General features: G+C 37.6%; 1 protein-coding gene across 3 annotated transcripts in view; it reads right to left on the bottom strand.

Annotated features, from left to right (window-relative positions):
- The window catches only part of LOC121319756 (cadherin EGF LAG seven-pass G-type receptor 1-like), a 94700-nt gene that overhangs the window by 9521 nt on the left and 64273 nt on the right, over positions 1 to 20906 (bottom strand). For all 3 annotated transcript variants that reach the window (XM_041257534.1, XM_041257536.1, XM_041257537.1), the window contains exons 9-26: positions 17173 to 17339; positions 16633 to 16818; positions 14404 to 14517; positions 13864 to 14038; positions 12664 to 12805; positions 10734 to 10854; positions 10069 to 10252; positions 9755 to 9856; positions 7850 to 7944; positions 7158 to 7367; positions 5910 to 6093; positions 5639 to 5776; positions 5218 to 5398; positions 4807 to 4974; positions 4058 to 4184; positions 2836 to 3036; positions 714 to 888; positions 264 to 376 (exon numbers count right to left, since the gene is read on the bottom strand). In XM_041257534.1, coding sequence (XP_041113468.1) covers positions 264 to 376; positions 714 to 888; positions 2836 to 3036; positions 4058 to 4184; positions 4807 to 4974; positions 5218 to 5398; positions 5639 to 5776; positions 5910 to 6093; positions 7158 to 7367; positions 7850 to 7944; positions 9755 to 9856; positions 10069 to 10252; positions 10734 to 10854; positions 12664 to 12805; positions 13864 to 14038; positions 14404 to 14517; positions 16633 to 16818; positions 17173 to 17339 — 2783 coding nt within the window. The remainder of the gene's footprint in view (positions 1 to 263; positions 377 to 713; positions 889 to 2835; positions 3037 to 4057; positions 4185 to 4806; positions 4975 to 5217; positions 5399 to 5638; positions 5777 to 5909; positions 6094 to 7157; positions 7368 to 7849; positions 7945 to 9754; positions 9857 to 10068; positions 10253 to 10733; positions 10855 to 12663; positions 12806 to 13863; positions 14039 to 14403; positions 14518 to 16632; positions 16819 to 17172; positions 17340 to 20906) is intronic.

Genomic DNA, 20906 nt, shown 5'->3' with positions numbered 1-20906 from the left:
ATATATATATATATATATATATATATATATATATATATATATACACACACACATATATATATATATTATATATATATATACACACACACACACATATATATATATATATATATATATATATATATATATATATATATATATATATATATATATATATATATATATATATACATACACATACACACACACATAATTTTCAATGAACAGTACAAGTGAATTTATACAAGACAAATATCAATAAATACATTTCATTGGATACTCACAAGTACCACTAGTGAAATGGGTCCTGCAAAACTCCAAATGAGAGTATCGTGAACAGAGAGCCAGCAAAAGTCTGGATTGCCATATCCCTGTGGGTCTAGGCCTACCGCAAGACCTATAAAAACACACAAACACAACAATGGTATTAGAAGAATAAAACTAAACTGTACACTAACCAGACACGCCTTTCTTTTTTTTATGTGGGAAAGAACATGCTGGTCCCTGTTAAAAACTCTTTACATCAATAATTTTACACACAAACTTTTACTGGGTTTGAACATAGGCCAGACTTTTGTTATGCTCACTCCCAGAGTAGTTTAAAAGATAAAACCTGTGTCTCCGAATCACCTACACAAATCGAAGCATTGCAACACAATGGAAGTCAGAGTTTTGCAGAAAAGAAAGCTATAATTTGTACAGTTTTTCCTATCATTACTATTATAAACATTCACCTGTTATGACGGCAGGGATCCCCCAGCCAATGGCATAGTAGAATCTCATGTGCCCGTGATTGATGTTCCTAACTTCGGTAAGCATCCGGTAGATGTGCAGCCCCTCCACAAACATCCAGGCAAAGGTGCACATGTAGAAATAGTGGAGGAGGATAGCAATCACCGTGCAGACAAACTGAAACACATAAGCCAGTGTTGTCAGTAACAGCTGGAGAGATCTACTACACACAGACATTGGTCTTCAATACCAGACTACCACATGTAATGAGGACTTAATGTAAAGGCAATTATGAAGCTGTGGAGTTACACTGTAGTCCTAATACTGTTACACAGAGCTTAGTACTGTTACTGTTACATATCCATATTTTCCCCCATCTTTAACAATTCAAATGGCAGGTACGCTGTTCAATTACCTAGCTGCCCGAAGGCAGCTTCTACTTACAGCATGTTGGCTCATGCTTTTTAGAAGAGCCTGGGAAGGTTTTTCCATTACTTTTTAAAAGCAAACATAAAACCACAAAGTATGATTCATTTAATGCAACCACTGCTAAAGCATGAGATTTGGAGTCTCTCCCTAAATCTACTGTTGCCTGACAGACTGATAGAGACTGGGCCCTATGCCAGCCAGGATTTATTTCTAAACTGTGGTGCTGCCTGCTTTTTCTTATTCATGTTAAATCAGAGTATGGCTCATTGGGCCTGTCCTGACAACAGGTAGCTAAAAGGTTCAAGTAGAGCGACTATCACACACAGCAGACACCACACTTTAACACTTAACATCATAATGTAAACAGCGTACCGTGGATCCCCCAGGTAAAACATCTGAATACACAATTAGCACACCCACACTTATCAGTCAGAATTTCAACACACTCGCTCCACCTTCAGATGACACAACGGCTTTCTACCTTTGAACCAGAGGGTCACCTTCTTTTAAAAAAAAAAAAAGCATTCCAGCTATTTGGTAGGGTTTGCTTTCTATGACAAGTGAGTTGAACCAAAATCGGTTTAAAATCGCGATGATTTACCAAAGACAGTTCATCTAAGGCGCAACACCTCTCTACGTTTTGCCTGCGACATGAAGACAATAAATAAGTATCTTGCCCTGGATCACTTAAGCCTTAAACTATGGATAACTTGCGAAATGGTTCCTGATCCATTACGTTAAAATCCTCAATCATATTTCTAAGGTAAAACTAAGAGAAAGAGGCTATCACCTATTGCCTGTAGACTGCTGCACTACAGATTAAGGGTTAAAGTGTTGAAACAGGCTTCTAATCAATGGTAAATGTCTGTCGGATTTCAGAAACACTATCCTATGAAACCTGTGATGGAGTAAATCTGGTGTTGATATCTACTGTAAAATTACTTCCTGAATATCACCTTCAAAATTCTGTGCCTTCAAAAAGATCCAGTATGTTGACAGATTTGTTCAGGTCAACATTACTCCTCTGTGCCAAGTAATTCTCCGTTGTTATTCCTTTTGCAAGCGTTCGATGTTATTAAGACACTGTAGGCAATGCAGTTTATTTACACACTGTTTGTATAAATTCTATTCCGCCCTTTTTATCTAAGAAGATGATGTAGGTTCAGTAGAGTCAAGTGAGTTTAGTAAATTTTATTGTAGAAGCAATCGCCATCAAACCTGCACATTGCATCAGTATTTCTCCTTTTTGCTTTGTATTGCAGCACAAACACGGTAGCACTCCTTTTTTGAAGTTAGATAAAGGTTAACGTGAGCAGTACTCCCCTTTCAAAGCTACACCCAAGACCAAAGCAGTAGCATGTTTATAGTGTTGTGCTTAAGCAATTCATATTAGCTCTATATAGTACTATATAGTATGATATACAGTGTGTTTATAATGTCAGTTGATTACATTGTGCTGTTGCTGTTGAAAAAAATTAAAACACAGAACAATGATACTTGGAAAGTAGAGATTCCAAGTGACTGGTAACAAGATTTAAAGACTAGCACCTCAGGGCCCTATAGCCTCACCAAGTGTTTTTGCCGAGCTGTTTAATGTCTTAAGGAATATCTAGCATACACACCACCAAAAGCACTGGCATTGTATACACAATTAAGAACACTCTACATCAAGGAATAGAGCCCTCCTCTCCTTACCAGATTATCGGTCTGGTTGATTCCAATGAGGAAGACCAGCTCGGAGAAGAAGAGAGCTGCTACCAAGTTCTTGTGAATGCTGTGAAGGTTTGACCGCAGTGTCCGTATGATGACCAGCAGTACAAATGTCACCAGCAAGGCCACCAGGGATACAGAGATTGTGGTGTAAGTGACAATCTTCAAGGGCAACACCTCACCATGCTGAAATGAAAAACAAAGGGTTCAGGTTTATGCTAAATGCCTTGGCAAGTTAAACTTTTAAATATTTGTTTTCATTTCATTATTTAAGAGAAAACTGTTGAAATGGCATGATTTGGTTTTCTATCACCTGTTTTATTTTACTGAATGCTATCCTGCAGGAAAACTGAATATATACTAGATACACTATATTGAAGGGGTCTGTGCGTCTGCCGAGGACTGGCTGAGAGAGACGTAATTCTCAAAAGGCCTTAATTGACAGTGTGTTGAACGTCTGCAGAACTGGGACTCCAAACAGTTCAGCTACTACCAGTCCAGTTACCTAGTTTGTTATCCCTTATAGCTCTTCAAGGATTCATACAAGACAGCATATACCCAACTCAGGAAAGTAGGTATTTTTTTTTGAGGCAATTGGTCTGCCACTACAAGTAACTGATATGACTTTTACATTGATTTTTTTTTTTTTTTAAGAACAAAAAAATGATCATCTTTTTGCATATCTAAAATGATTTGGTGGCCAGTAATTTATTCACATTTAATCTTAACAGAATAACTTTAAATATCCCCCAATAGCAAAATGTAACTATACTGACAAAAAGAAAACCTTATATTGCTTTTGTTTCATTTGTAAGCTGTTTCTTCCGAAGATAATTCCCCAAGTATGTCTATGGTGCAAATTGCTATACAATGTTAAAATTATTTAAGAAAAATTAAGAATCTTAATTTTATTTGGTTGCATATTAGACTCTTCTTAATTAATACTCTGAGTAACCTGGATAAAACCTTGCATAGGTGCAGAGTAAATGTTAAATAGTTTAGTTGCGCTTGCTGATTTTGAATGAAACATTCCTGTCTAAAGAACTTCTTTCGAAACCTGCCAAATGAGTTTCAAATAGAGAATCTTGCCTACCTTAACCTAATTGGTGCCTAACAGGTCTAATAAAATGGAAAGAGCTCATTCCATACCTGAGATACAATAAATGCTTTCTTTTTTTGTGAGAGGGCAGGTCATATGAAAGAGTACCTCTCGTTTGGAGATATCCATGAGCACTGCAAAGCTGGTCATGTGATTGCACTGGCAGCTGATATGGGTCTCGTTTCTGAAGACAAGCTCACAGCCTTTGGAGGACCAGCCTCCAGTCCCACCAATCCTGCCAAAAAAAACCCCCCAAAAAAGCAACTATTAGAGCCAGGTTTCATCTTATACTATTATTCTTTCATAAAACATCTAAACAACAATAATTCAGCCTTGCACCTTAAAATGCAGTTCTTCTGCATATAGCCAAGTTCAAATTACTGTTTTATAAAATTATACATGGGGCAATGTAACCTGTTGCTTAACCAGATTACACTGGGTTCTAGTCAAGCCCAGCTCCCTCATTACTGTGTAACTCTGAGGCACGTCTCAGTGATCCAACTGAGCTATGATGCACAATCCAAACGCATGCCTGAAACAGGCTAAATGCTGCCTTGCACCTGACCTTTCTAAAATTCTCCTGAAATCTATTTTGACACATTTGCTTGTATGGTACATATCTGTGAAAAATAAGCTAATAGGCTGCCAGAAAGGGGTTACGACAATAGCCCTCACGGAAAACAAATTAAAGGATATACTATGAATCATCACCTACAACTTGTCGTTTACAGTATAGCCAGAAAACACACCGCTGGTGTGATCTCTCTGTATTCCTGGTAATTTGTCAGCCTTGTATACAAGACATCTCACATGCCTGGAGTTAACCTGGCGAGAAAAAGAACTTTAAAAGAACTTACGGAATCGAGTGGTTCCAGAACACACAGACAGGCTTGGTTCTCTCCTCTGTCTCTAGAAGGTTGTAGTGCAAAGTGATAGGTTCCTTCAGCAGAGTGGGCAGGGTCCCCCTCTCACTGTGGACTGTGGTGCTCACGATCGGTGTGTTAATGACAGGCCGGTTCGGTAACCTACACAAATACAAAGGAAAAGCATGTGACTATAACCTTTTCTGAAGACCTTTAGCAGTTAAGATGCCAAGTTTTGCTCTTATAACTATTTATAGTACTTCCTAATATTCCATAGAGAAGAAAGAGAAATCTTCTCCCAATACAGGTTTTTTTTTTATCTAACAGGGTTTCACATAGCACTCAACAGCTAGTGGGAGCAGGTAAACAAAAGTTACAGAAGCATTTGGCTAGAGCCTACTATACCTTAAGCTCCTCCTGTCAGGATCGTATTGCTCTGGTAGAAGCTGTCCCATTGTTCTGTACACCATCACCACGGCAACCACATGAGGGTTAGCTTCTTCTGGCTGTCTTCTCTTTCTCTTTGCAGAGGCCTCGCTGACCTCACGAGAATCACTCGGCTCCAATGGCTGGACTGTGGGGTTTACTACAAGGAAAAAACAAAACAAAACACAATAGTAAGGAATCTGTCAGCAGCTTCTGATGTTCCTGCTGTGGGTATCACAGCTTCAGTGTGTTGAAATGGAGAACTGCTCTAAATATCATACTCTTCAAGCTCCCGTTTTATGTAAAAATATAACTGGCATAGCAGGCACAGGTATTAAATTTGCTATACTGCTTCAACAGAAGAACTAAGTTTGCTTCTAATACAAGGATTGACATTCACCTTCCTGTGGTCTAAAGATGGCACCAGGAAACTTGACAGTTGATTTCAGGTCTTTGGGATACTCCTCACGGATCTCTTCAAAACAAGGAATCTTGGCACTCTCTGGGTTGGAGTCGTCCAGAAAATCAAGAGCAAAAACTTGGACAAAGAAAGTTACATGAATAGTTAGCTGGCATGGTATTTGTTTCGCTTGCACTATTTATGAAGCTTTAAAAATATGTTTTGTAAAGGTGATAAATACACATTCAGATTTATATAAAACTCAGCTTACTCATATTTGGAGTCACTATTGTGAACGGTTTCAGGTAGGTCTTTCTCATGTTCTGTGCCATATTGTTGGCATAATCCTCATAATTTTTCAGTAGGTGGGCCGTGCCTCCCTCTGTCCGCTGGATCTGCTCCCAGTGCTCTTTGTTTCTTGGGTCCAAGATGGCACTGCCAGCTTTAATAATATTCTGCAAAATCAAAGGAATAAAAAACACAAAACCGTGCTCAATAGATTAGGGGACAGCTCCATGTTACTTTTTCAAATCCTGCCCCCAGTTGGTTGCAATAATACAATACAATAATCCTAATAGACACCTGTGTGTTCTGGCAGTCTTTCAACAGTCCCAGGATTGGATGGTCATGGGAAGGATTCCAGAAGGACTGAGGCACCCTGGCAGAACAGAAGTTCATGCTGTGCTTGCCTGTGCCATTCCCAGTCTGCAGTTAAGGCTCTCCAGCGCTGTCAATCTGACACTTCTTTAATAAACAGTAGTAAGCATGGAGGCCACTGAGAGCTACAAGTTCAGTGCCGCAGCTGAGTCTGTGCCAGGAATGTAAAAAAGCATTTGTACCTTCTTTATGCCAGTGACGGTTTTAATCCTGACCGGTGTTACTCAGATGTTATCTCACAGAACAAGTATATTAGTCTTCGGCTGCTGTATTACTTTCTGCTAATCCTTTAAGCTTTTTCGGGTGGGAAAAGTGAGCCAAGCTCAGAGAATACCTTAATTTTGCGCAGCAGTATAAAACTGATATTATATTTTACTGAAAACAATGCATGCACCACAGAGTCAATCGGAACATCTACATAACTGCCAGAATACAGTTTAGCAGTTTGAGCTTTAACTGCAATTTACATGTAATAAGATTGCATTGTAACTGATATATGTGCGATTACTATCTGTTAAGATATCCAAGAAAGATAACTCCACTAGAAACAGCAGACCACTCTGGTAATATAGGAAAGACTACACAACTACACTCAAAACATACTATACTTATATTCTATACCAATTTGTATGTATTGTTTATTTTATGACACTGAAAAAAAGATACAAGTAAGTAAAACTGTGCAAAGACTGAGTTAGAAAATTGAAGACCTGACAGTCTGGAAAAGCACAAGTCTGTATGTCAGTGGTGAAAATGACCTGCAGGTGTCGCTGTTAGACAGCCAAGCGAATAATAGGAGTGAAACGTAACCAAACAGGAATACGAGTTTAAAAAAAAAAGGTTATGACCAAAAGATAAGTACCTCATTGAATTCAACATCCCTTGTTGCAGCCAGATTGAAACCCTGTTGTTTGCTCTCATACTCTAGGACCTGCGATATTAACTGGTAGGCAGTCTTCACATCATTCCCATAAAAAACATCAGTGTGCATGGTGGCATTGTGCAGCAACTCGGCAATATTCTTGGACTTGTCTCCATTCATGTTAGTCTCGTTCCGATGCATCTTCTCATTCTAGTTACAAGGGTATTCAAACAAGCAAGAATCTGTGTTAGAATGAAATATTCTGTAGGACGTGGATACAAGACGCCATTGGTAATTATTCAGATTGGCAACTCATTAAACTTTGTTATCCACTTATGGCGTAAACAGACTAGAGCACAGGATCTACATTTTCAACAAGGACTCCCAAGTGAAAACTGAGGAAAACACAAATCCCAATCAAGAAAGAAAAAATTACTGCCATGAAAGTCATTGATTAATGTACAGTGTAAGTATGTCCACAACAGTACAAGATCACTTTTCTATGTGTTTTACAAAAGAGAAGTTTACAGAATTTTCTGGGCACTCTTGGGCAACCTTTGCAAACAACTGGAGAAGAGGAAAGACACTGAGGCAATTTTATTACATTTTTGACCCAAGTAGACTCGATTCAGCCAGTTATTCTAACCTGCCAACACACATACAGTGGTAATCTACACACAACAAACGCCTACCATTGTTTTAAGCTCAGAGAAAGTGAGAGTGGTGCAGTTGAAGAGCTCAGGAGGAAGCCAGCCCTTTTCTTCATTGCAATGCCGGACTGCAGTCCCTAGAGAATGGAAAAGACACAAGGAGTTAAAGTGAGTGCAACTTTGGGGTCTTGTACACCAGTTACACAGTCCCAGCCTTTGAGGGACACTATTCCCCACCACAAGGGAGAAATTAAAACAGTGGGCTGGCACTCAGGGTTGTTGGCCCATGCATAAACAAGTCCTGCAGCTGCCTCAAAACAACCTGATTGTATGGAGGAGAAACTTGGAATAATCAGACAATGTTTTGCTTCTTTTGTCTTATTCATGGGCTACGTGTGTAAATGAACTGAATGACGCAGAGACACTGAATAAACAGTCTCTTGCCTCTAGTGTCTACTTTGTAAATGTGCTGGGGCTCAACAATTATGGCAGCAAACGTATGCCCAGCCATTCTCTGAAAATGTGTATTCATAGGCAAAGTATTACTATATGAATATATTCAAAAAAATTTAAAATGTTATTGCTACTCTCACTAGAATACAGTGCCAGGCCTTCCCTACAGCATGGGATTTGTCTGGCAGCCGAACTCATTAACAAACACATTCAATGAGAACAGTTTTTAAAAGCAAAGCATAAACAATTGAGCTTGAAGTCATGATGGCACACAGCCACAATCTAATCTGACTACAATTTAGCTTCTGTCTATAACAAATTGACTTCCGATAATTTTCAGCTTCATCAAAATTGACATATCTGTCAGCTATGAATTTGGATTACCAAGTCATATTTTACATTACAAGACAAATGGATGGCATATGTGTTTTCTGTTGATTTAGGGGAAAATAAAAATAAAAAAGTTGCCAGTTTCATTGGTCTACAATGTGTCTAAATACACCACCCACTCAATATACCGTGGGTGTCGGGGTCCAATATAAAGCAGATATATAATGAGGGCCGCGAAATGGCGAGAGACCCATAGAAAAACAAATAGGCTAATAATAAATACTGTACAGCTACTCCCTCGTTTTATCGTGGGCGTCAGGGTCAAATATAAATCCTCTGCGCAACCTGCTTTTTCTCATGTTTCGAATAAAAAGCAGCACACCATTCAAATTCGTACTGCGAAGGGTAATTGCTTCTCATCAATTTAAGTCTCCAATTAATTTCATGAGTCTTCCTCTCCTTTCTCAAATGCACAAACTCGCTGCTTTGAAAGAATCCCATTCCAAACATAGGAGGCTTGTTGCTAGGGAGCTGATGTCACTGCCCTGTGACTTTTGCTAGTTCATTGGTGCCACAAGTGAACACCTCATTGGCTAAATTAAAAACCGCTTCAGCAAGTAGATATTGAATTAGCTTTGTGTTATTGTGCAATGCATGTGCATATGATAACAGTATGGCATTAATGCTTTGTTTTTATTTGTTTTGTAGATTTTTGTTTGTGATGTGCAGTACGAACAAAGAGTCTTTGCTAAAAGGATCAAAAGATGCTTCAACCTGCATTCTTTTGGATTCCCCTATTATAGTACTTGTACTATTACAATACTATACCAACCGGGCAGTATTAAAGCAAAGGGTGTTTGTTATAATGTTAATTTATATTCATAGATCTGCACAACTGTGTCTAGGCTGACGGTATTATAATATTTAATGATTTAATGTGTGAATCATCTCAATGTCTGGTAATGGAGCAGTGCATATTTCTGTCTTAATTGATCCAGATGATAATTTTGACATAAACCATAACGGATCTCCAGCTGCTTGCAAAGCAAAATCTTTCTGGAGTTTCAAGAATGTTTTGTCTGTTTCTGTATGGTTTATATACTTCAAGGACATGTGAACATACAATACAGAATACTGCAACAACTCCTCACAGAGCTTACTTACCAACTGATCCTTTGGGACAGTTCATGGCAGCTGGACGGCCGAACTTCGTTTTGGGCCACCAAATTCCAGCTTCAAACGACTTGGGGCAGCCTTCATAAATCACTGCAATAAAGTTTAAACACAATACTTCTTTAATTACACAGCAGACAATGCAGGTGCAATTCCATTTCAATGTTAAGATCCAAGTTAATGAAATCAAGTTAACTGAAAACTTCAGCTTGAAATCTGATATGTAAAACCTGCTTCATGTAGAGTACCTAGTAGGACTAATCAGTTTTTCCGTGCTATAAAATTGCAGGTATGCTGCCACATACCTTGACATCCGTTGCTAGTGACCTCAGCAAAGGGGTTGTCACAGCGGTTGCACTGTCGACCAATGACACTAGTTTTACACTGGCACTGTCCCGTCTCGTCATCACAGGTCCGGGTGTGAGCTCCCAGAGAGAAGCAATCACAGGGGAAGCAGTTGTCACTACCCTGCGGCCTGTAGTAGTTAGCCTGCAAATATGATACATATATTTGTTAATTTAACCAGTCCTTGTTTTCATAGAACAGTGCTGGAACGCTGCGGCCGGCAGGATACATTACACATGAAGGGTTCTGATTCTTGGCACTGTTATTCTACATTGCTTGACCGTGTTAATCTCAGATTGCTTGGGTTTATTTTGCTTGCTCCCACTGGAGACAGTAAGCATTCACTGGTAATTTATGGAATAGCCTTTCAGTAAAACGGAGAGCAGCCTAAATATAAAAACTTAAATCTGTTTATACAAGTCTACCTTTATGTAGTAGAATTTATCCAGGATACTGATTACTTTGACAAGGAAAGATCCACTGGAGGACTACCGAAAAAGCAGCACTTAATTATAGTACTTATGGTTATGGAAAGTATTACATTATAACTAGTTATAGTGTAACTCCTTAATGTTTGACACACTAATGGCTGCAGTGTCAAAACAAGCAGAACTTCAGTCCTTACCTTGCACCTGCACTCTCCTGAAGTCTTATTGCAGTCAGGGTCAAACCCTTTATCAGTGTCACAATTACATGGGCCGCAGATAGAGCTACCCCACCAGCCTCGAGGACAGGGCTGACTGATCCTGACAACAACAAAAAAAGGGACAAAAGTTTTGATCAATTCTTTACACACTGTAGTATTGAGACACACCTAAATATACTGTATTTTTTAATGGCGCGGGTTGATTTTACTCAATAAAAAGCTGTTACAGGTACTCAATATTTCTGATTTTCAGATCAACTTATGAAGCATGGAAGTCTTTTTTATGGAATGATTTTTAAGTTTTCCAAAGATTTATAAGTCCAAAGTGTAAAGACCAAGAAGCATTCCTGAAATTGTACTGCATACAATTAGGTATATAAAAAACATCCCCCAAAATGTTTCCCTTTTTTTTATCACTAATTAACAAACAGTTTCTCCAGTTCACTTGAGTTTCTCTCAACATTTTAATCAATGCTGCCTTGGCCACCAGTTAAACCCGAATCTGTATTCAATTTGTGCAAGGGCTCATTTTAATCTGCACAACCGAAATACTATTCTGTGTACCAAATAACAGAAGCCATTTATATATCATATGAGTGATATCTGAGTATTCTGAGCTTTCAGACACAAGGTACACTTGATACACTGGCATCTATTTTAATAATCTAAACAGCAGAGAATCTGAATACTAGTATACCAACTGTTACTCCACCCCCCACCCTTATTTTTAAAATTAAAATATATGAAAAAGTGAAAAAAACAGTAAAATAAAAAAGGAAATTCTAGATTTATTCAAAATCTTTTGAACCACAAAGTGCAACAGGTAAAAATGTCAGAACATCCAGTCACTTTCCCAACAGATCAAAGAGACAAATCAGTAAACATCTTATCTGACTGCAAAACAAAATGCTGAAAGAACAAACCTTTGCTATCGTAGCCTTTGTGACTAATGCCAAGCTGCCACACCCGTTGTGCCTATACAGCACAGGTGACTGTTTAACCTGACAGCTTGTTTGGTTTACATAACAAGGCCACCAGGAGTTCTCAAAGTTTAACACTTACTTTTGTGTTAGCTTGTGTGTCACCTGATTCCTTCAACATGGGACCTTACGTCATTCTAATAATACCCGAGAAAAAAAAAAACTTATAAAAAGCCCAATAAACTGTACTTCAAATGGTACTTCAAATAGTCTACACATGCTACTTTTTAAAAATGTAAGCCACTTAAAGTACACATTAAGCTGATATGAGCACTTAAAACACAATGTAAGTGGAATACCACAGAGTAACTATTCTAAAACATAAATCCGTCACTTATTATACACATCTGTTATTATCAGGCAAAAGGCTACATTCAGTTAAGAGGCCTAAAGTGGAAGATTGGCGCCTGGAGGCATAGATTACCTGCAGAGCTATGCACTATACAATACCAATATACACCAATACTAAATTCAAGGTGCTTCACGTCATATACAATTTACCTCAGAGACTTTGCCAAAAAATAATATTCCATAAAAATTCCATGTACAAATCAAACCCATGTTTGCAATCTACTAGCCAATAAAAGTTGCCACAGTACAAGGGTGTCCACCTGCAGCCAATTACCAAATGTCAGGTATTTTTTAATAAAGTTATGTACAAAAGTAATGTATTAAGGTAGGTTGGTTAAACATAAATGCATACAAACTATGCTTGTGTTAAAGGAATGTACTGATAGAAATATATAGAATTGTTTTACTTTCACCAAAACAACTGCTTGCTCTTAATACTGGGATTTACTGGGACAGATTCATCTGGTATATTTTTATTTGCAATTAAACCACTGACCAGGGAGTTTTGAATAATTAAAAACAGAAGGTGAAAACCCCCATAAAACTGCTTTAGCCTTTTGAAGTTTCTGTAATCTTACTTGTTTTCACAGTATTGCCCGTAGTAATTCTGCCCACATTCGCAGGTGTATCCATGGGAAGAACTGGGTTTACGGACACAGGCTGAGACATGTTCGCACGGGTTCAACTGGCATACATTCACACAGTCTTTACCAAAGTACCCTGGAGGCAAGAGTTAACAAATTACATTATTAGGGGGAATCATTTATATTTTTAAAGCCTCAGACATTATCAAAGTAGAATTCTAGGTTGAAAAATGGAAACCCTCAATTAAAAACTTATTTTTGGCAGTTACCATACTATAGTGCATATTTAATGCAACAGAATTTTCAATTATCATAGCTTTCTGTAATGCTTTTTAAGCTTTGTGAGTTTGGGGTTTTAGTCACATGACCTTGATCAATAATCAACTTGGCCTCACTATCTGTATCTCATCCACTGAAGGAGCTCCCCGAGTTTGCATTTTAAACATCATGTTCTTGGGCACATACTGCTACCTAAATAAAAGTATTTCTGCAACACCCCTTTTGTGAAACAAAATGCCACATTGTTGAAGAGTCTTTTGTTACATAAAAGCGCATTGGAATGTGACATCTTGAACGAAAAGCCAATATTGAGAGTGGGGTACTGAAATGAATTCAACAGCAACACCGCCTCTAAAATGCATCACTTTTATCCCTATTAGGGATGAAATATGTATCCTTATTTTCTACCTTCTCATTGCTGTTTTTATAATTCATATATTTCTGAATTAAGTTTGTCAGGGGATCTAAAAAAAAAAACACAGCAAAAATATTTGTTCTTCCACAAACTGACTTTATTGACGGTGTAGAAATTGGACAAAAGTGGTAAAAAAGTGAGCTGTGGAAGACCTACCGCCATGTTGTTTTATTTGAAAGTTATTTACAGCACATGCAGAAACACTAAGGTTTCAAATGAGATTTGCAGCACTAACAAATCTAACATTTCTGTTTAAAAATTCCCTAAAATATTTCTCAGTTTGCTTTGTAACCCAGAACAAACCACCTCTCATCTATAGCTCCGTTCTCCCACCCATTTAACTGAGGAAAATCTTGCCAACATCTATTTAAAGTCTGAACCTAATGTTGATTCAATGCAGGTGTACAGTACCTGAGTTTACCAGGTACTGAACTCACACTCAGACAGACCTGCCTAGTCAAATATAAGGGTTACTTAAGAACAGATTCTCATTGAAATACCTGGGTCACAGACACAGGAGTGGGTCTTCCAGTCATCGCTGCAGTGACTGTGCTCAGGACAGGTGTTTGAGTCACATGGGTCACTAATATCACAGCCATTCTGCACACGGATTTTCTTGCCCTGGTTCATATTCAGAGTGGCTACATTTGTGGCAGTCTCTCCCAACCTCACACCCTGCAAAATATTCAGTTTTAAAGTGTCAGTGCTATGAAACGGTATGATGTTTATATGGCAACATCCTGTGCATTTGGCTCTACTGTAAGACTGGAAATAAATCCCTGGTGAACATTAAAGCAATTAAAATGACTACTACAGCAAGAACCTTCCTGAGAGAGAAAGAAACAAAAGACATATAAGCAAACATAAGGAAATACACTGCTTAAATACTAAGCAAATGCCATTTTCTTTCTAAATCCAATTTTCAAAGTATCAACTCAAGATCTTCCCAAAAAGCTAACAGATCCATCAAAGGTATTTCTTTTATGGTAAAGTAGGAAAAAAATAACCAACTGTAAAATAAACAGCAATCTATTTCTTACCTGCATGCAGCCAACGAAGCCCTGTTCGATCTTCCCATCATCCCCTAGAAGTCCCCCTAAAAATAGGCTTTCCAGCGTCATTCCTGGCAGCTCTTTCTCAATTTCTACACTTCCCTTTGGGAAAGATTTCGACCAACAATTAGGTGTGGCTTACATGGCATAATGTGGTTCAAAGCTGCTTATAGCAATTTGTAATATACTCCTATTTTTAAACAGAGACAAATCTATAGTAATATCCTACAAGGAGAAAAAAATGTTGGGGGCTTAAGAGACCTTGAACAAAACCACTCGGGGGTGGGGGTGGTGGGGTGGTGGGGTGGGTGTGGGTGGTAAAATGTACTAAGATGGGCCAGGGGCCAGTCACAGCGCAAAAACATACCACAATTTGCATTTTCGTTGTGGCAATTCGCAAAGTATACATTTTGTCATATGTACTATGAGAAAATATGTCAATGAAAAGAGCCGCAATATAGTAATTTTAATATCTGTTGCGTCTTTTTAGAGACCAAGACTCGTGCACATTGTTCAAATAAATAGCAGGAGTTGAGTAGTTGTTTTTTGCAGCAGAGGGTGCCCGAATGATAACGTCTATACATGCAAGGGTGCAAGAATCAAAATAGCATTGTTTTTGTTTAATGTAAACATCATCTGGACAATGCATTCTGTTCCATCTTCATTTGACCTATTTTAATACTGTTATATATATATATATATATATATATATATATATATATATATATATATATATATATATATATATATATATATATATAGGCAGTTCAATCCCATCAGATTCTACAGTGGGGGCCCCCACCTTCACCCACAAAAAGCTTTTCATAATCATAAAGTAGCCCCTCACTAAACCAGACATGTTTGTTGGGTTTTTTAAAAACAATACAATAAAATTGCTCAATGTATTTTAAATGTAAATCGTTGCGCTGAAATAACAGTATTTATTAATAACATTAATAACATGTTATAATTGGTGTACAATGCAAATACAATATTATTTTAAATTGAAACTTCATGATTTTAGCATTTTATTTTATTTTTTCTATTATTTTTATCTTGGCCTACTTAGTAGCCTAGACAATTAACACAAAATAGATCATGGTCCTATACAGATGCTCAGAATGAGCTGGAGGGCATATGGTCATATGTGTGCAGTCTATTGCTCCCAACATGTTGGGGAAACCAGAAATGTCATAGAAATTTGGTTTTCAAGGCTTGCAAGTACACACTGCCTTTAATGAAAATTAGGCACTTGGGTGTTCAAATGCATTGAGCACAACTGGCAACACACGAGCAAAAGTGGACTGGAAATGCCAGCAACAATTGCAACTGTTTAAAACGTGCTTTGAAAAGTTCTTAACAAATTGATGCAATTGCAAATGTCTCAATGCTGGCTGCCGTAAAGTATTCCCAAAGTTGCTAATAGCAATGCGCTTGTTTAGTACATTTCACCCTAGACTTCTGACTCATTTAAAACTGGTTTGTGACTATTATGAAAAGTGCAACACTTTAGTACATTTACCCCTCTCTTTTCTGGTTTTTGTAAAATTAATTGCAGACTTGAGTAAAATGCTTCAGGCCCTAATGTGTCTATTAAGATATATTTTTAAGTTAGATTTGACACACAAAACATAATTTTCCCCTTGTTTATTTAACAATTAATTTGAAAACATCACTAATACCTATTCTGACTTGTTAATTGAGAACTTTTAGTTGTGAAATAGTATACAAAACTTAACACAGAATGTATGCAAGTTTACAGGCATGATACAAGTTATCACATAGCCTTTATCAGTGGTTATTTATACACATTAACTTTCTTTACTGCAAACCTGTAGATCCCTTATTAAGTGTAATTAAGTTTTTTTTTTATTATTACAGCTATTTTCTATATCAGTCTACGAATTAATTTACAAAAATGCACGCATAAGATGTATTACAGCAATCAGAAGTTGTCTTTGCTGCAGGTTTATAGGGCTGAAAGAGCCCTTAATAAGGTTCCTAGGCAGTTTGTAGTTTTCATTACGGGTTTTCTCCTTAGCAATGTAAAAAGTGATCACGAAGAGTTAAGTCTACCAAATCAGGAGTCCTTAAAGTGCTGGTACAACGCAGACTGGGTTAAACATTTCTATCAGACATGGCAGGTACCCGTTTAAAGCAGATTTACTGATTAACAAGATGATCAATTGAGGTTTTAAACACGCAGAAAACTCTTACCTGGTACATCCCATAATCCAGAGACATCAAAGCAAGTAATTTCATGTCCTTGCCATCCTTAACATTTTTCAATTCAATTAGTAGATGGTGCCAGTCCCCATCATTTACCCTTATTTGGGTAAATTTGAAATTTGCCATTTGCGTGAACCCACGGTGCAATTCAAACTGCACGTTGCTGCTACTTATCTGAAAAAAATTAAATGTACATTTATAAAAACCTGGAGAGTTTTTGCTCTTTCTGGCACCTTATTATTGTTTGGTCAACTGACAAAACGTGATCACTGTTCACCATTAGCAAATACCACGACTGGAAACATCAGGTCTAGGTTAATTTATACAGACTAGAATTAATTATCTAAACTTTTATTTAAAGAGCAGTCAATCTATTGAAACATTGTTTTAATTATCTGTACATAATCCTGAATTACTACGCAGACTCAACTTGTGTTACTCACTATAAACTGACCAGGCAGCACTAAATGTTTTTTTTGGATGACCAAACTGAAGTCAATGTGGCTGCTATGGAAATTAAATCCTCACCAGGATGGTAATCTTGGAAGACGGCCCAGCCTTGGCCTGCATTAACATTCCATTGCTTTTTCTTGTTCTAAACATCAGGCCAATGTACCAAGGAACAGAGATGGTAATATCTGGCATAATCCAGGATACCATACCATGGCCTTCAAAGTGCTGGGGAGAGGGCATTCCTAGAAAAAGAAAGGGTGGTAACGTATTAATGGATAATACACTTCCCATAGCAAACATTACAGTTGAAGCAAGTGCTAATTCAGATTACATTTTATTAAATCATTCTGACGAATAAGGTCACTAATCCTAAACTTACACAACCCCTACATTCCTGCTCTATTTTTGTTCTTTAAAATTTGGATGGAATCCATTATTAAAACATAACTGATATTATGTTAGGTTGATATGATATTAGGTTGCCACCCGGCAGGTTTTTGACCTGGCTGTTTTTTTTTTTTGTTTTGTTTTGTTTTGTTTTGTTTTTGTATTTTATTTTATTTTTAAATGGATTTGCCGATTGCCAGAAAAACAGTTTAATCTGACTTTTTAATTTTTTTTTTTTTATGTGGGTCTATAAAGATTTGCATTGTAGTCATGTTACAGGGACATATCTAATGTTACACGTTTCTGTGTGAAATAATGGAGGTGGACCTGAGTAATACTGATCTCATCAATACACATGATCCCTTCACCACAGACATAACATGGAAGACAAACAAAATAGCTGCTTCCGCATTCAGCACTCAAAGTAAATCGCGGATATTTGCCATAAAAATAATAATAATAATATAATAATAATAATATAATAATAATAATAATAATAATAATAATAATGACTTGGATAGCATTATTGAGGAGTTTTGGTGATAAGTCATCAGAAGATTATTTATCAGTATGCATGACTATGAAGAAATATGTGATAAATACAGCAAACAAGGGATGGAGCAGGGTTCATGATGCAGTACTGAGTGTCATGTTGATATGCAGTGCCTTTTTAAACCTGTTTTACTGTGAATAAAAATAATTTAAAAACAGTGTGTGTAAAATAAACAGCCAGTGTGAAAATAAATTAGACATCACGTGCCTAACAGGCGTTAAATAAATGGACTGCAAAAAAAACCCAAAAAACTCACGATCCTTCAGGGCAATCGCTTCCTTGGATGCAGATAAACTGCAATTACTTGTCTCAATACTTTTAATTAGCAGTGGCTTTGCGTGGATTAGTCTATATTATCAACAATACATTTACAGCCTGCATCTGCTCAAACTGTTTTAAAAAGCACATTGTTACAAATTGTTGTCAATTAGACTTGAGTCATCTTCAAAAATGCATGCACGAGTAATTACTAAGCGTGGCAAATAATGATCTAAGCATGCACGCACATAATTAGCATATTAAACAGGTAAGATATTTGATAAAGAAAATTATATAAAAGTATCTGTTTAAGGAGGTATTTTTTTATTAGTAAGCAATGTAAATTATAAATTAAATCGATTTTCTGTTTCCCTTAAACAACCTTTATGTCAACATCTAATTAATTTGATATTAACAATACAGGATGTCTCATCAATATTGTAACATTTGGTTTAATACAATTAAACATGTGCCAATAAAATATCTATTCTTAAAGCATTCCCGTAAAAAAAAAAAAAAAAAAAAACACAAGATCGATGTTAAGAAGGGATCTGTTTTCAAAGCAGAGCTGTAATAAATTTTAAAAAGCTGTCAAAAAAAAGGTCAGATAAATCAACACAATGTAAAATGTCACTGCGCTGGATGTATGGACTTTCACAATCCTAATGCAACTTTAAAATCACAACCGCAGCCTCAACTTCTCCACAATGTGATTCACCGGCCACAGCTTGAGAAACCACAGCCTGCTTCCTGCCACAGTCTTCCATGGCCAAGCACATCCCAGTGGACAGGACTGAAAAACCTGGTTAGTGCTAAGCCTACATAGAATATATATCTACACAGGTGCACAGCCCACTTACTATAAAAATTGTTTTATAGGCCTGTAACAGGGAAAGATCTGTGCTGACTCTGCTGGCGTGTTCACGGGCTGCAGGAAGAGGGCGGCAGTCGTCCAACAACCGCCTGTGAGTCATGGCAGTGACACGGGGAGGTGGGAAAGTGGGTGTGTGGACTTTCCCCCTCTCTGAATGGCTGAGAGGCGCGTCTTGGGAGATTGTTAGCTCTATAAATTAACGCTCCGTTGTTTCCTCAGGTCTGCCCACTTAGACGCAACGAGAGTGCGGAAGCTCTGAGCCAGGACCGGGAATCAGGCGAAACAAAAAGTTGCATAGCGAGACAGAGAGAGCAGGGAACCCTTGGGCAGACCCCGGCATATTGTGACAGAACAGGCTAGTTAGCCTACAGAGTAGGACGGTGATCCGGGTCGTGCGGGTAGCGACGACCGGGATAACGCTGCCGAGTGCAGCACCTTTTATTTGTAGCTTTATTACTGTTTTATTTTCCATTGTTCTTTTCGCCTTCTGTTTTCATTAGTATTTCTTTGAGCACCTGCGAGTGCACTTGCTGTTCACGTACCAGCTGTGGTATTTCCGTGGTGCTGTCTATCATCGTTGATAGGCAGCCCACGGTCAACAGTGCCCTCTGCCGGAAAAAGCAAGAACTGTTTGCAAATAAAACTGGGCACCTGTGTGGTGTTTTCAAGTACACCTGTCTGTCTCCTAGTCAGTGAATTACCCACACCCCTTCCACAAGGCCGCACTGGCATAAAAGTCACTCCCCTCCTTTTTGAGATAGTTTTAGGAAAACATTTGTTTACCCTGCATGCTCAACATCAGTAAATAAAGACACACAGGTTTAGTTTTGAAATAAGCCTCCTTTGCAACATTTTATTCCATTCATACTTTTACAATGTTGTTTTTCATTTTTAGTTAAACTGCTAGAAACTATTCGTTTTTCAAAATTTTAAAAAGTAATAATTAACAGAACGTAAAATCAAGTTATACATCGCACATCACATCTGTATTAAAATACCAGTTTTTTTTATTTTTATTTTAGGTTCTCAAGTACCCAAACAAGTTCAAGAACATATCTTTCAAAGTCATTCAAAGTACACCATTGAAACACAAAGTTTTCTACATGGGGCCATAAACACTTTCCTCCTATCAGCTTGTTTTTCTGTGGCCATTTTAAGTTTGTCTTTATTTCACCTCCAGTCATGTATTGTTTTTTCAGCACTGTGATTAACATGTATTTCGGCAAATTCAACAACGTGCAATTTCAAACTTGTTGAGTTCTTACTGTCCTACTTTATCCAGTCTCAAAGTCACCTGCATTATTATAGCATTGCAGTTACAACAAACAGAGGACTTGAAAAGTGTACTACTCTACTTTCTAACCAATAGCTGTTTTGTACAGATCACAGGAGCGGGTTCAGTTTAAATATTGACAAATCAATGGCTTGGTAGGGTGGGAATAAGGAAATTCATTGAGACTGACAGCTTGTGTTAACACTAAGTGAAGCAGTATAGCTGTGATGTTTTTGAGAGGAGGTCAGTCAGGAGTCTGAAAGCTTGCATTTAACATTCAAAATGATTAAGGGTATTGAGAGTAAGAAATTAAAATTTTTAATTAGAACAGTGGTTTTGTGTTTCAACCTAGCAACATGACCTGAATGCCCCAGATAGTGAACAAATAAACCGGGTTGTTGAAATCGTGTTGTGTGAGGCATAACCGTGGCTGTGTGTAGTAATCCCATTGTGACACTGGTACA

The sequence above is a fragment of the Polyodon spathula genome, chromosome 8 (assembly GCF_017654505.1).
Source record: "Polyodon spathula isolate WHYD16114869_AA chromosome 8, ASM1765450v1, whole genome shotgun sequence".
NCBI classification, from domain to species: domain Eukaryota; kingdom Metazoa; phylum Chordata; class Actinopteri; order Acipenseriformes; family Polyodontidae; genus Polyodon; species Polyodon spathula.
Note: the sequence above shows the minus strand (reverse complement) of the source record. Positions and strands in the feature narration are given on the sequence as shown.